This window comes from Ruditapes philippinarum, unplaced genomic scaffold (assembly GCF_026571515.1).
Source record: "Ruditapes philippinarum isolate M1 unplaced genomic scaffold, ASM2657151v2 ctg18890_1_1_1_1, whole genome shotgun sequence".
NCBI lineage: Eukaryota > Metazoa > Mollusca > Bivalvia > Venerida > Veneridae > Ruditapes > Ruditapes philippinarum.
In genome coordinates, this window is record NW_026862069.1 from 1 (window position 1) to 12,104 (window position 12,104).

The 12,104-nt window shown below is 35.4% G+C and overlaps 3 protein-coding genes across 3 annotated transcripts; all 3 read right to left on the bottom strand.

The window, feature by feature from the left end:
• Window positions 1-3,704: 3,704 nt before the first annotated feature.
• LOC132717829 (uncharacterized) lies at window positions 3,705-4,574 on the bottom strand. The gene is made up of 2 exons (XM_060701400.1): window positions 4,351-4,574; window positions 3,705-3,906 (listed from the first exon to the last, which is right to left on the bottom strand). Exons 1-2 carry the CDS (start codon window positions 4,556-4,558, stop codon window positions 3,716-3,718), a joined length of 399 nt encoding a protein of 132 aa, XP_060557383.1. The 5' UTR covers window positions 4,559-4,574; the 3' UTR covers window positions 3,705-3,715.
• Window positions 4,575-7,974: 3,400 nt separating this feature from the next.
• LOC132717831 (DNA ligase 1-like) lies at window positions 7,975-9,107 on the bottom strand. The gene is made up of 2 exons (XM_060701403.1): window positions 8,840-9,107; window positions 7,975-8,624 (listed from the first exon to the last, which is right to left on the bottom strand). Exons 1-2 carry the CDS (start codon window positions 8,936-8,938, stop codon window positions 8,175-8,177), a joined length of 549 nt encoding a protein of 182 aa, XP_060557386.1. The 5' UTR covers window positions 8,939-9,107; the 3' UTR covers window positions 7,975-8,174.
• Window positions 9,108-9,130: 23 nt separating this feature from the next.
• LOC132717830 (uncharacterized) lies at window positions 9,131-11,880 on the bottom strand. Its single transcript, XM_060701401.1, has 5 exons — window positions 11,609-11,880; window positions 11,147-11,355; window positions 10,294-10,467; window positions 9,785-10,060; window positions 9,131-9,514 (listed from the first exon to the last, which is right to left on the bottom strand). The coding sequence occupies exons 1-5, from the start codon at window positions 11,865-11,867 to the stop codon at window positions 9,215-9,217; spliced, it is 1,218 nt and encodes a 405-aa protein (XP_060557384.1). The 5' UTR covers window positions 11,868-11,880; the 3' UTR covers window positions 9,131-9,214.
• Window positions 11,881-12,104: the final 224 nt, after the last annotated feature.

Here is a 12,104-nt window from a genome sequence, read left to right on the forward strand (position 1 = left end):
CCTAGTCGGTACTACGTCATTTTCAGGTTTCCAAAACTGTCTGATGTCCACACATACACTGCCTTCACCCACATTACAGAACACGTTACCTCCAAGACAGGGCTCGACATTAACGGTTGTCCGACTGCCCGGGACAACTAAAAGTTTGGTCCGGGCAAGTTATTTTGAAAAGCACTTGTCCGACAGGGCAAGTGAAAATAAAAAGCATCATTGACAAAATGCATGTACAAAATGAATAGAAATAACATCTTTTCATTTATAAACATCTTAAAAACAAAAATACACCATGAATTATTATCAATAATGTGAATATACTACGGTCATGTACATTTGTTGATATAGGAAACGGAAGCAAAAATATGAGCATGCGCCGCGGTAAGGTAATTCTCTGTTCTAATAATAGACTATATCTAATTTTGTACAAGGTAATTCCCGGGTTATGCTGTTGTTTAAATTTTGATGTTTGCATGTAAAGATATCATTGAAAATATGTAGATAATCATATTGATCTTTAAATATAATTGTTAAATAAAGTTTTTGCATTAAAAATGATTTATTGTTTAATCTAATATAACAACATTATGAACTTAGTAAACGAAGACTCGTTTACGGCTGTTGACTTGACGATTGAACGGGGGAATTTCCTTACCGCGGCGCATGCTCATATTTTTCCTTCCGTTTCCTATATCAACAAATGTACATGACCGTAGTATATTGACATTGAATAAACAGATGAACCGATGTTTTAGAAAAACTACTAAATACAAAAAATATTTATGAGCTTGTTTGTTTTTCTGATTTATACATTTTTACCATTTTTAGGTCAGGACAAGTAAGTCTTAGGTCACGGGCAAGTAGTTTTAAAAACTACTTGCCCGACAGGACAACCTGATTCAAAAGTTAATGTCTAGGCCTGCAAGATGAGTGTTATAGGTCTGTCTGTTTTGAAGTGTCTGGTCAACGTATTCTATCGCATCTGTTAAGTTTTTCCATCGCATTAATGTTAACCAAATACCCTTTTTTGTGGGTTTGTCGTCCTGCCATTCTCTGATGTCAACTCTAAGCTCACCTTTCCATTCATTCACTTGCACATATCTTTGGTTTCCAAGACTGTACTTGCATCTTGAATTGTTTGCCATGTTTGCTCGTCGAGTATCAGAACTCTAATGACATAGGTGATCGTTACACCGTCTTTTATAGATCAAAGTCTCTTCTGATTGGTCATTTTTTTTTTTTCCGAGCATTTGATTGGTTACCTTCAGCCTGTAATAAAAGAGAAACTGCTGTTAGATTGGACAATGTCAATTCTAAATTTAGATCAGCGCATGCGTAAGATGCATCGTAAATATGACTTTAGCCATTTAGTGATTGTACGTCATAGAGTAAACATCATGATGTAGTAAGTTAAGTTTTATTTTAAGTACATATCTTAGTTTCTGTGAAAAATGTTAAAAAGAAAAAGCGTTTATGTATGAGTGATTTTAATTTCGATTTTAGTCCGTATTCATAAAGAGCGGCTTGAGACATTTCATTTGATACCAAACACGCCTAAGATCGGTCCAGGCGTGATACAGAAAACACGTTTTTACGCTTTAGTGATTTCAGTTCCGGTCCAATGGCTTTTTAAATAGCGTCAGGTAACAGGTGTGGTAAAATGCTTTCCAACGATACCAAACACGTGTATATTCGGTCAAGTAATAACGAAGAAATCGATTTTGAAATTTCCGTGACGTCACTTCCGGTGACTTTAAACTCGAATTACACAAAAACGGTAAAAGATAAACCCATAAAACTATATATTTTCTTTATCAGCGCGACGAGACGAATCGATTGGAAAACAGTTGTAACGTTTTTATTGACTTTCGCAATTTAGGGTTTAAAATCGCTCTTGCGTCATAACTCAAAAACGGCTGAAAATCGAATCGACAATGGGGTGTACATTAAAGGTAATGAACTGTTCTTTCAATTGGTAGTCAACAATTAAAAATCATATCGGATTCGGTTGCTCTAGTAACCAAAATATATATTTTTACGCATGAGTGATTTTTGACTTCCAGTATGAACTTTACTATCGCCAGCGTCAGAATGTACTCGTCAAGACCTTCAATTTGATAACAAACATGACTATGTTTCGTTCATAAACGAAAAAGTTATGCGCGTTTTTCCGCATGAGTGATTTTGTCTGCCATATTGAAACTCTCCTATCTCAGAAACAGTAAAAGATAGATCTATATAATAATACATTTTCTGTATCTACTGGCAGAGATCTTTCAAACGGCATATATAAATCTAAGGTTTTATGAACTTTAAAAAAATGGTTTAAAAACCTCGTTCTTCAATTTCATTGGCTAATCAAAAATAGCAATACCGGTTTAAACCTGTCGTAACTGGACCGTTTAACGATAGGCTATAGTAACTTGTCATAAATAGTTTGATAGGCAAGGAGTAAAGACTGGGGGTAAGCTTATTTTAGTTATTTTAATGATTTTTACGCATGAGTGATTTTAATTTCGATTTTAGTCCGTATTCATAAAGAGCGGCTTAAGACGTTTTCATTTGATACCAAACACGCCTTAGTTCGGCAGAATCTGTATAATTGATGCGTTGTAAAAATAAACCATCTTCATTGGTCCATATTTCAATTAATTCATCCCCTCCGGTTTATCAACCGTAACAGAAAAGGTCCGTCAATTCTATTAATCTTTTGTGATTAATGAAAAGCTATATTTAGTAACGAAGGATAAAGGGTTTTTGTTCAACATAGTTCCGCTAGGTATTGTAAATCTAGACTAAGTGGCGACTGTACTTGACGGTCGCTGCGTTTGAAAGGATAATAGATTCTTTTGTGATTAATAAAAAGTTATATTGAGTAACGAAGGATAAAGGGTTTTTTGTTCAACATAGTGCCGCTAGGTATTGTGAATCTAGACTGAGCGGCGACTGTACTTAATGCCTTTTTCTTTCATTGACACCCGCGTGGGGCTGATGAAATAGCTCCTGGTGGTTGTGAAATACCGCGACTAAAAATAGATCATGCGCAGTCTACAAGAACGTTACGCTATGACAGTCATTTCCTTACTAAATGTAGGTAAGTAAACGAGTTATATTTGTATCAATATTATTTTGAACCTATTAAAAAACTATTTTTTATAAATTAAAATGTTAAGTACGTATCTATTTACAAACATTTCTTTTATCTGTCATAATGGTAATTATCTCTCCGTCTAGGGCCGAGGACCTGACCCTCAATGTCCGCGATTCAAGCCCTAAATCGTGTATACGAGTCAGCTCCGTATACTTCCGGGAGATTAAAAATAAATTTATAAAAATAGACGGATGATCACATTCTAAAAATAGAACGATGATGTCATTCTAAATATAGAATCCAATATGGCGCCGCGCATGCGCAGTCGTGGCCCTAAACCGACCCCTATACTACTCCCATAAATAAAGACCACATGTCAATAAAGACCACATACCCTACCTGAGTGATCTTTATATATAACTTTGACTGTAATGTATGCACTTCATAGTTATGTTGAAGTATATTTTACAATATGTCTTTACTTAAGCTGACAAAAACACAAATTGTACTTTTTACTCTTAAATTACCTGATGCATTGGAGCGGTTTGAAGTACGTTTTCAGAAATCCTTTCCAGTCTCGCCATGTCCATTTAGGGTAACGGATACAATGGCTTGTAGATGACGATTGATTTACAACTTCCGTAAGTTGGCCAAGAGCATCCGTGTCTGTCCTGCGGTAAATTGTTTAATGCGGGCAAAGCCAGCATCAACATGGCAACGAGCGTGACCAGGTATCTGCATCATATATTCTATCTTCTCCTGACGTCCAGACAGAACAAGCCACATTAAATATCCCAGCATATAGTAGTTTTTATTCTGTCCTGAAATACAAATAAATACACTAAAAAAAATTAAAATAATTGCTGTACCATGTTGAGTTTAATTAGATTTGGTAATTAAATCTGGCAAATTCACATTAAAATCATCAATATTTGTTATTATTATGATAATATACTTAATATCAATGTGTGATTATGTGTGATTAGGTTACCGACTTTTATTATTATTAACCCTGCGCCATCTGCAGGAAAATTTTTAACAGCCTTTAAAAACATATTTTGGAATCAGATGATAGGCCATTTCATCAGTATTGAACTAATTTGTAGCAAAACAGTGTGGTTTTTTTTTTACAATTTATGCACACGTGCATGCATGCACGTTCAACGCATAACGCAATGATTGATGAATTATTACAAAACTTTTTGCTATAATGAATTAAGTAAATAATTTCAATAAATTTATAAGGCACTTTATGACGAACATACCTGGGCAGGTATCGGCATGTAGTGAAATTGTTGGTCCCTCCGCATTGTCCCTTTCTATCACCCAGTCCACCATACTGATAACAGCGTTAGGTCCGTGAGTTTGAGTACCATCAGGGCCAATAGTCTCATTCTCGTCTACAAGGAAGTTGTATTGTGTTGATGTTCCGTCATTGCGTACACCAAACAATTGCACTTTGCGCAATGTCATAAAATAAGTTGGCCCCATCTGTCTTGTACGGAATGCCATTAGGGCCATTGTCGACAGTACGATGGTGAAAACACGATAGTTTATCGCGTTTTCATCATCGTAGTATCGTACTGTCGCGTTTTCATCATCGTACTATCGCGTTTTCATCATCGTACTTTCGCGTTTTCACCATCGTAGTTTCGTGATTTCGCGTTTTCACCATCGTACTATCGACTATCGTGTTTCAGATCAACACATTCATAGGCGATGGCCCTAACGGCATTCCGTAGTCTTGAATGGTGTGGTAGCGATAAAATCTGGCTGAAATCAAAGGTGAAATGAGAATGTCGCCTGTCCCCTGCCTCAAACAGACCTTTGGCATATACAATGCATTTGTTGTAGACTTCTCTTTCTTTTTGTGCGTTGACAATGTGCTCTGCGAGTGCCCTGCAATTTTTCATCCTCGGTTCTGGAATTCATCACAACTTTTCCTAATTTTTCACAAGTTGCACAAACATCGTCGCGTGAAGATGCAATGTTGATGTGTGGTAAACATTGCTTCCAGATGTTGCAGAAAGTTTTATAATGAACAGCCCTTTTTGTTGTTACAGATTCAAGGCACGATGTTTCGTATTTCTTGTGAATATCAAGTTTTGTAGTAGCACTTGGTTAGTAAACTGGCGGTATGTTGTCTGATCCACGTGGTGCAGCCGGTTGTGGTATACCTATGTCTTCAGCAGTTTGGGAAACATATGTCACCGCATGTTTAATATCTTCAAACTTTAAAGATTTGACAGGTTTTTTCCCTTTGTTACCGTGAATTCTTTGAACCACACCATGCTGATCAACATGTGTCAGGATATTTTGAAGAGCGCTCCGCTTGATATAAAAGGCTAACAATTACACACTGGTTTCCCCACTAATGAAAAGTCATGTTTACCTTTCTGACGTTTCTTCCCGCGCTTTGTCAATTCATTCTGAGGGCTGTTAACTACAGTTGCCATTATATACAGTTCTTTATCTTGTTTTTCCATTTCCCTAATATTCAATATGTTATCAAAAATGTCTGAAATAGTAAACTGTTTAATGCAGTTTTTCTTGCACCCACAACCATTCTTATGATACATGGTAATTCTGTTCACGTCTTCATCATTTTGGGGCAGATCACAAATTAACTTCTGCTTCACCCTCGCTGTCACTAGTAACAGAAGCCCCTGTTGTGTCATCTGGAAGCGTGTCTATGTAGTCTTGGACCCGCTGATCAACATCTAACTCGGGATCATCTTCGTCAGAGTCTAAACACAGGGTAGACACATCAACCCCTCCTGTGATCCCAAGGGTGTCGAAACGGGCGTCACACCAAAGTGCTCGGAAAGCAAACTCTCCAAATCCTGTAAGATAAATAAATCCGGTGAGTACTGACGATTATGACAAATCACACAGCTTCGGCGTTAATAAATGGGCTAATGTAAAATAAAAACATTTCAGTCATTGCAGAATACAAATTTTCCTATAATATACAAATGCTTGCCCACAAAAAATCATACACAGACTGCATTTTATTTCAATTAAAGGTTAATTTGTTAAAAATTTAATTTGACACAGAATTCTCCATCGCAGTTTATAAAATATGATTGTTAAAAAAAAAAATAATAAAAAAATAAAAATCCGCGCGTCAGGAATGAACCAGCAAACCACTGACTACTAGTTATTGACACTAACCGCTCGGCCATGTCAGACAGACATTGTTTAAGTACAGTATAAATTAAGTGATTTAACCTTAATCGTTCAGATTTAGATCAATAGCGTATCCATTTCGAAACAAAACCAACTAAGTTTTCTAAAATTTAAATAAAACTTATCGACGTTGAAATATATTGACATTAATATATATTATTAAAAAAAATACTTAATCCTAAATAATTTTTAGATATTGATTCGATGTCATTCTGGTAGTGGTGGGGTACACAGAAATGTCTTCCAAATTTAGCGAATAGGGGCCTACATTAATTTTATCTGAGAAACAATCTAAACGAGTATGTCAAGAAATGTATAAGAGCAAAATCAACCAACTCTTTGAATGTTTATTACTGTGTTGCTCGGTATAAGTTTATCCATCCAGTTACAACAATCACACAATATTATTTTGTTTACGCACCATATTTTCCTGATTCACTCTGGCGTAAAATACATCTATATAGGAACAATTGAACAATTATTGTGCGATATACCTAGTCTAGAGTTGATAAAATATATAACTACTACATACCTCTATATCGTTATCCATTTTAATATCCAGAAAATGTCAAAATTTATCATGTAAACACTGATACATAAAGGTCACTGAACTCACATGTGCTTGCAAGTATGACGTCATATTTATCGAGAAATTCCCAACGTCATATAATCGATGTCATTTTGGCAGGTTTTCCTGGAGAACGGCTCATATATAAAAAAAAGATAATGGTTAATAAAAGATGCAAGGGTCTAAAAAGAATAATCAGATACAAAAAGATTTCTTTAATAAGAAAACTATCAAAAGTTCATTTATTTGCAGCATATCTACATGTCATCTTGACATTTTCAGATATTTTTTATGCTCTACAATGGAAAAGACAACAATTTGAAATATGAAATCAATCCATTCAGAAACAAAATTTATAAGGGCAAAACGATTATGAAGTTAAAGTATTAAAAGATGAATTATAAGTTCAAAGAGGACATAACTATTGAAATAGCTAGAGTTATAAACCTTGTCATGCATGATGTAATGACACAGAACAACTATCTTAAGTCTACTGGTTGAGAACCAGTGTCCGGACAAAAATTGAAGTTTTTCGTTCGTTAAATTTTTGATAATATACGTATGCTAATAAAATTCGCCATACCAAAGCTTGAGCTCTAGCCACGTCTCAAAATGTAATTTATACTGCCTGGTGAAGTTGATAACATAAAAAAATGAACGATTAAAGAAGGGCATTAAAAGGATTTATTTCTCACGATAATTAAACTGTAATCGCTGACTTTTCTTAGTAAATTAAATACATTCTACGTTTCTCAAATTTTAGCTTGTAATGATGATGTATGCACTTTTTTTTGCGAGTAGAAAAATGAACTCTGGGAATATGTATGTACCTCATGAACCACTGAGAAATTGCCATGCAGCGTGATTGCATTTTTTAAATTGTGGATAAAGCACAAAAGCAGATGAAACTTTTTTTAACATCTATAGAATTTTATTCGTAACAATTTGCCAAATATCTTCAGTAATTACTACATTATATCCAAAAAATGATGAAAACTGCCAAATATGAATAATGTATTGTGTTTTACGATTTTTAGCCAATGAAACGGGAAAATAGCGTTTAGCGTTTGAGTGTCTACCTGACAGATGTTTCTCTATTATGGTTTATTCAAGTAAAAAATAAACGCAAAGCATGTATGAATAGCTATGCTTATCTTTATTTTGAAAATCATTAATTAATCATAAATTTATTGTAATATGCATATTTAATTTAATTTCAAATATAGCTTATCATTTAACTGACATAGATTTAATGCATTGCTTGACAAACAAATTTGTATTAAAACCAAAGCTAGTAAGAAATGTGCAACAACTTTTATCAATAAGTGTTTTTCACTCCTCTTCATACAACCATGGTTTACACCGCTTACAGAACCATTTATCTCCACCTTCCTCTAAGCTCTCCCGTACATACATCCTTTCACAATCTGTCAAGCACTCCTCATGATACCACCGTTGGCATAACTCTTCATCACACCCAAACCAAAACCTTCCATTAACCTCATCATCTACAAGGCCATGCAACCCACACACCTCACACACATACATCCCAGCCATAAGTGCTGCAGCGGCAGCCGAATTCGCTTCTTTTTCTTTCCTTTTTTCTTTTCTTGCTGCTTTTCTCCTTTTCTCGTTTAGTTTAAGTTCCTTCTCCTCCTCTCTCTTTTTCTTTTTTGCGCGCCTCTCTTCCTCTTCTTCCAATCGCTTTTCCTTCTTCATTTCCCTTTCTTTCTTTCTCCTCTCAATGTCCTCAACTTTCTTCTTCTCAAGATCTTCTTTCTCCTAAAATGTATTAAAAATGCGTCTTAATCATAAGCACTAAAATATCATCGAAGAAATGATTTCTTGAAATGTAATTTCCTGCGAGGCCAGTTGTGCTTGTATCACATTTTTTTTATCTTATTCTTTTGTTGTACTATTTCAAATGCATAATTTATATGATTAACCATTATACGTATCATATGATTTGCTGAATAAAACTTTTAATAGAGACAAACCTTTAGCTGTTTAAGCATGTCTTCTCCACTTATCAAACGACCCTCTGCCACAACCCTCTTTTTTCGTTTCGCTTCGGCGGGCTTTACTGGTGGAGGCATCAGAACGTCTGCAAGACTTGCTGGAATCAATCCACGTTTTACGAGTGGATTTGATAAAAAGTGGCCACATTTATCACAAGTCTTTACTTGTTCATCACTTTCGTTTTCTAGAAAAAAATGAATGTAACAAGTTTGTTCATTTTCAAAAGTTTTTTACACTTCGTTATATCAAACTGATTATGTCATAAACTACCAGGATTAAAAAATCGTTCGAACCGCTCAGCTGCACTAATTGGTGTTTGTCTTCTATAAAATTGCCCATCTGGAACTAAACACTTAAATAATAGGGCAAACTGGGTTAAATTGACAAAGAAATAATGAGCAAAATTTAATCTTATTACCTCCGTTACGATGATCAAATGAAGCTTCCACCAGCTGTGAAGTATCAATGGCCTGTGGATTGTATGGGCATATTCCAGTAATAGCAAATGCCTCCTGAACTGATGCTGGAGTAGCACTGTCAATTGCATGTTTTAGTACAATAGGAAATTTTGCTTTCCCAATACTTACACCAGCACCACCTAAACCAAGTCTTGCCGTCATTTCAGAAAAACGACTCTTAAGTGGGCCTATTACCTGAAAGATATTTTTTTCAATATTGTATGTACAAATGTATTGAGAAACAATTAAAGATAGGGCTATTGCTCATTTAAATTACAGACATCTAGACCTATTCTTTTTATTCTCTTCCATGCTAGTCTCAACTATGTATTTTACTAAGATAATCTTTTAATTGTAATGCAACCTTGAACCTAAGCAAATTTGAACAACTAACTTTAAATAAAATGCGTGTTCACTAACAATCTTTATATGAATGAATCAGAAAATTACATGAACGTTACATACTTTTACGTCAAGAGGTTGTAGGATATGAGTGGTGTGTCCCGGAAGTCCTACCAAAACTACATCATTCGCAATGGCTGTTTTGACTACTTCACCGCTGATATGTGCGTCACAATTATCCATTAAAAGGACAACAGGACGCTCCCGGCCGCAGTTGGGAATGAAAAAATCTGCAAACCATCTTTGAAATAACTGGGTGTCCATGTAGCCATTTTCACTGGTTGCATATCCCCAGCAATCTGGTATTCCATCAGTATATTTACGGTGTGGAAGCGAACCCTTGTAAAATAAGTCATATATTACAATTTTGTAACTTATCATTTAAAAAGAAATATATGAAAATAGATTTATTACGAAATTGTATAAAACAAGGGCATACCTATCACACATTATTAAAAGATAGAATGCGACGTACTACTTGAATAAATTCGGGACATTGAAATAAAAATAATCACGGTTCTGCTATATTTTTAGTGATTTCTTATGTTAATTATTTCAGAACTACATTGTACCTGGTATATAACCATGGTTGGCAAAAATCTGCCATCTGCGCAAACACATAAATGCGCAGTGATATGATCAGTCGTTGTGACTCTTCGTCGAAATACGTGTCCTTTTTTCGGTCCAATAACTTTTGATCTGGCTGTTTCTCTCCCAGAAAATCCAGTCTCGTCACAATTAAAAATCTAAAATACATTAAATGTAAACATTGCCCGATGTGAATAAGAAATGAATAACAATTATTGTATCATAGTTTGGGTACCTTTCTGTTGAAAAAGTGTCAGAGTTAAATCGTATACATATACATGTACAGTGCGGTAACTGGAGTGCGGGTATCAGTTACCCGCACTCCAGATAATGCCCGTGGATTGGTTCATTTTTCCCGGGGTTTACATATTGTGACGGCAGAGAAAGGGAAAGGGGCAGAACTATCATATTCAAATGCTCGTTCATTGGTTAATTTTTTCTGGGGTTTCATATTATGACAACAGGGAACGTGCTGTCATGTTTGACTATGATACAAAAGAGAAAGAACACCAAAACACTCGGCAATCTGATTTATACTCGGGGGCTACGCCCCCTCGTACAAATCAGATAGCCTCGTGTTTCGGTGCTCTTTCTATTACTTATATGAACAAAGTAGACAATACGAAAATAAACGACAACTGACGCATGCGCAAATATCAAAAATAATTTCCCGCGTCTAGTATACGGACTGCACACGGCAAAATGAATACTAATGTAACAAATGAAAACGACTCAAGACGCATAGGAGAAAAAAGCTGACCTTCGAATTAACATGTGAAAAGATAATTCGAGTAAGATTTCGCTGTAGTAGCAATATAATTTCAAATTTAAATATACCTGCGACGGCTTGTCTTTGACGCCATATTTTCCAAGAATGTCGTCCAAAAGAACAAAGAAATCAGCCATTACTTTCCTGTTAGACATTGAACATCTTGCCTTGTCGGAATTTTCTGGTTTTCTTTCGGATAATTCCGGGTGCCGCTGTATGAATTTTTTCAGCCACTGATTTGAAGGCCCTTTATCTAAATTAAAAAGTGTGGTCCGCCCTGAAAATTTGTGAATACGTTTTAATTATTTAATATGTGCACCGACAATTTAATAATATTTTCACTTGTGTGGTATTTTACGTGTTTATCACTTGTGTGGTATTTTAAATGTTTAATTGAAGTCAGCATGACAAAGTAATCATAGATTTATTCGGCACCTCGTTAGCCGTTTCACAAGCGTTTTACTAAATGTGCATGACTTAGAAAATGTATAATATGAAGCATTAAGTTTAGAGCATGACAAAACTCTTACCAGAACGTTTAACAATTGTCTGAATATATGCTCTGGTCATTTGCCTATTTAGTGGAAATCCCTGATTTGCCATGTGCAACAGGTAATTAACCAAACCAGCTTCCTCCTCGGGCGTAATCTGCCGACTCGGCCCCTTTACTGATGTTTCATAACGACCCCGAATACGGTCAGATAAAGTTGACTTTGGGACGCAGTATTCCGCTGCTGCTTTTCTAATCTTCATCTTGTTCTGCTTTACAGCAGAAATGGCCATTTTCATGCTGGCTTCATCGTATTTCTTCCTGACCATACTAGAAAAACATAAATACAGGTAAAAAATTAACAATTTCTATGTCAGCAAAAATTCTGAGTTAAAATTTCTTTCAAAAATTGTTAATGAAACTAAATATTAAGCATCATTTTAATATGCGCAGTTTTACATACAGCGGAGATAAAGGGAATGTACCGTACAGAAATAATTACTGCACCAATTGTACTAGTTGTCTCCCTTGGATAG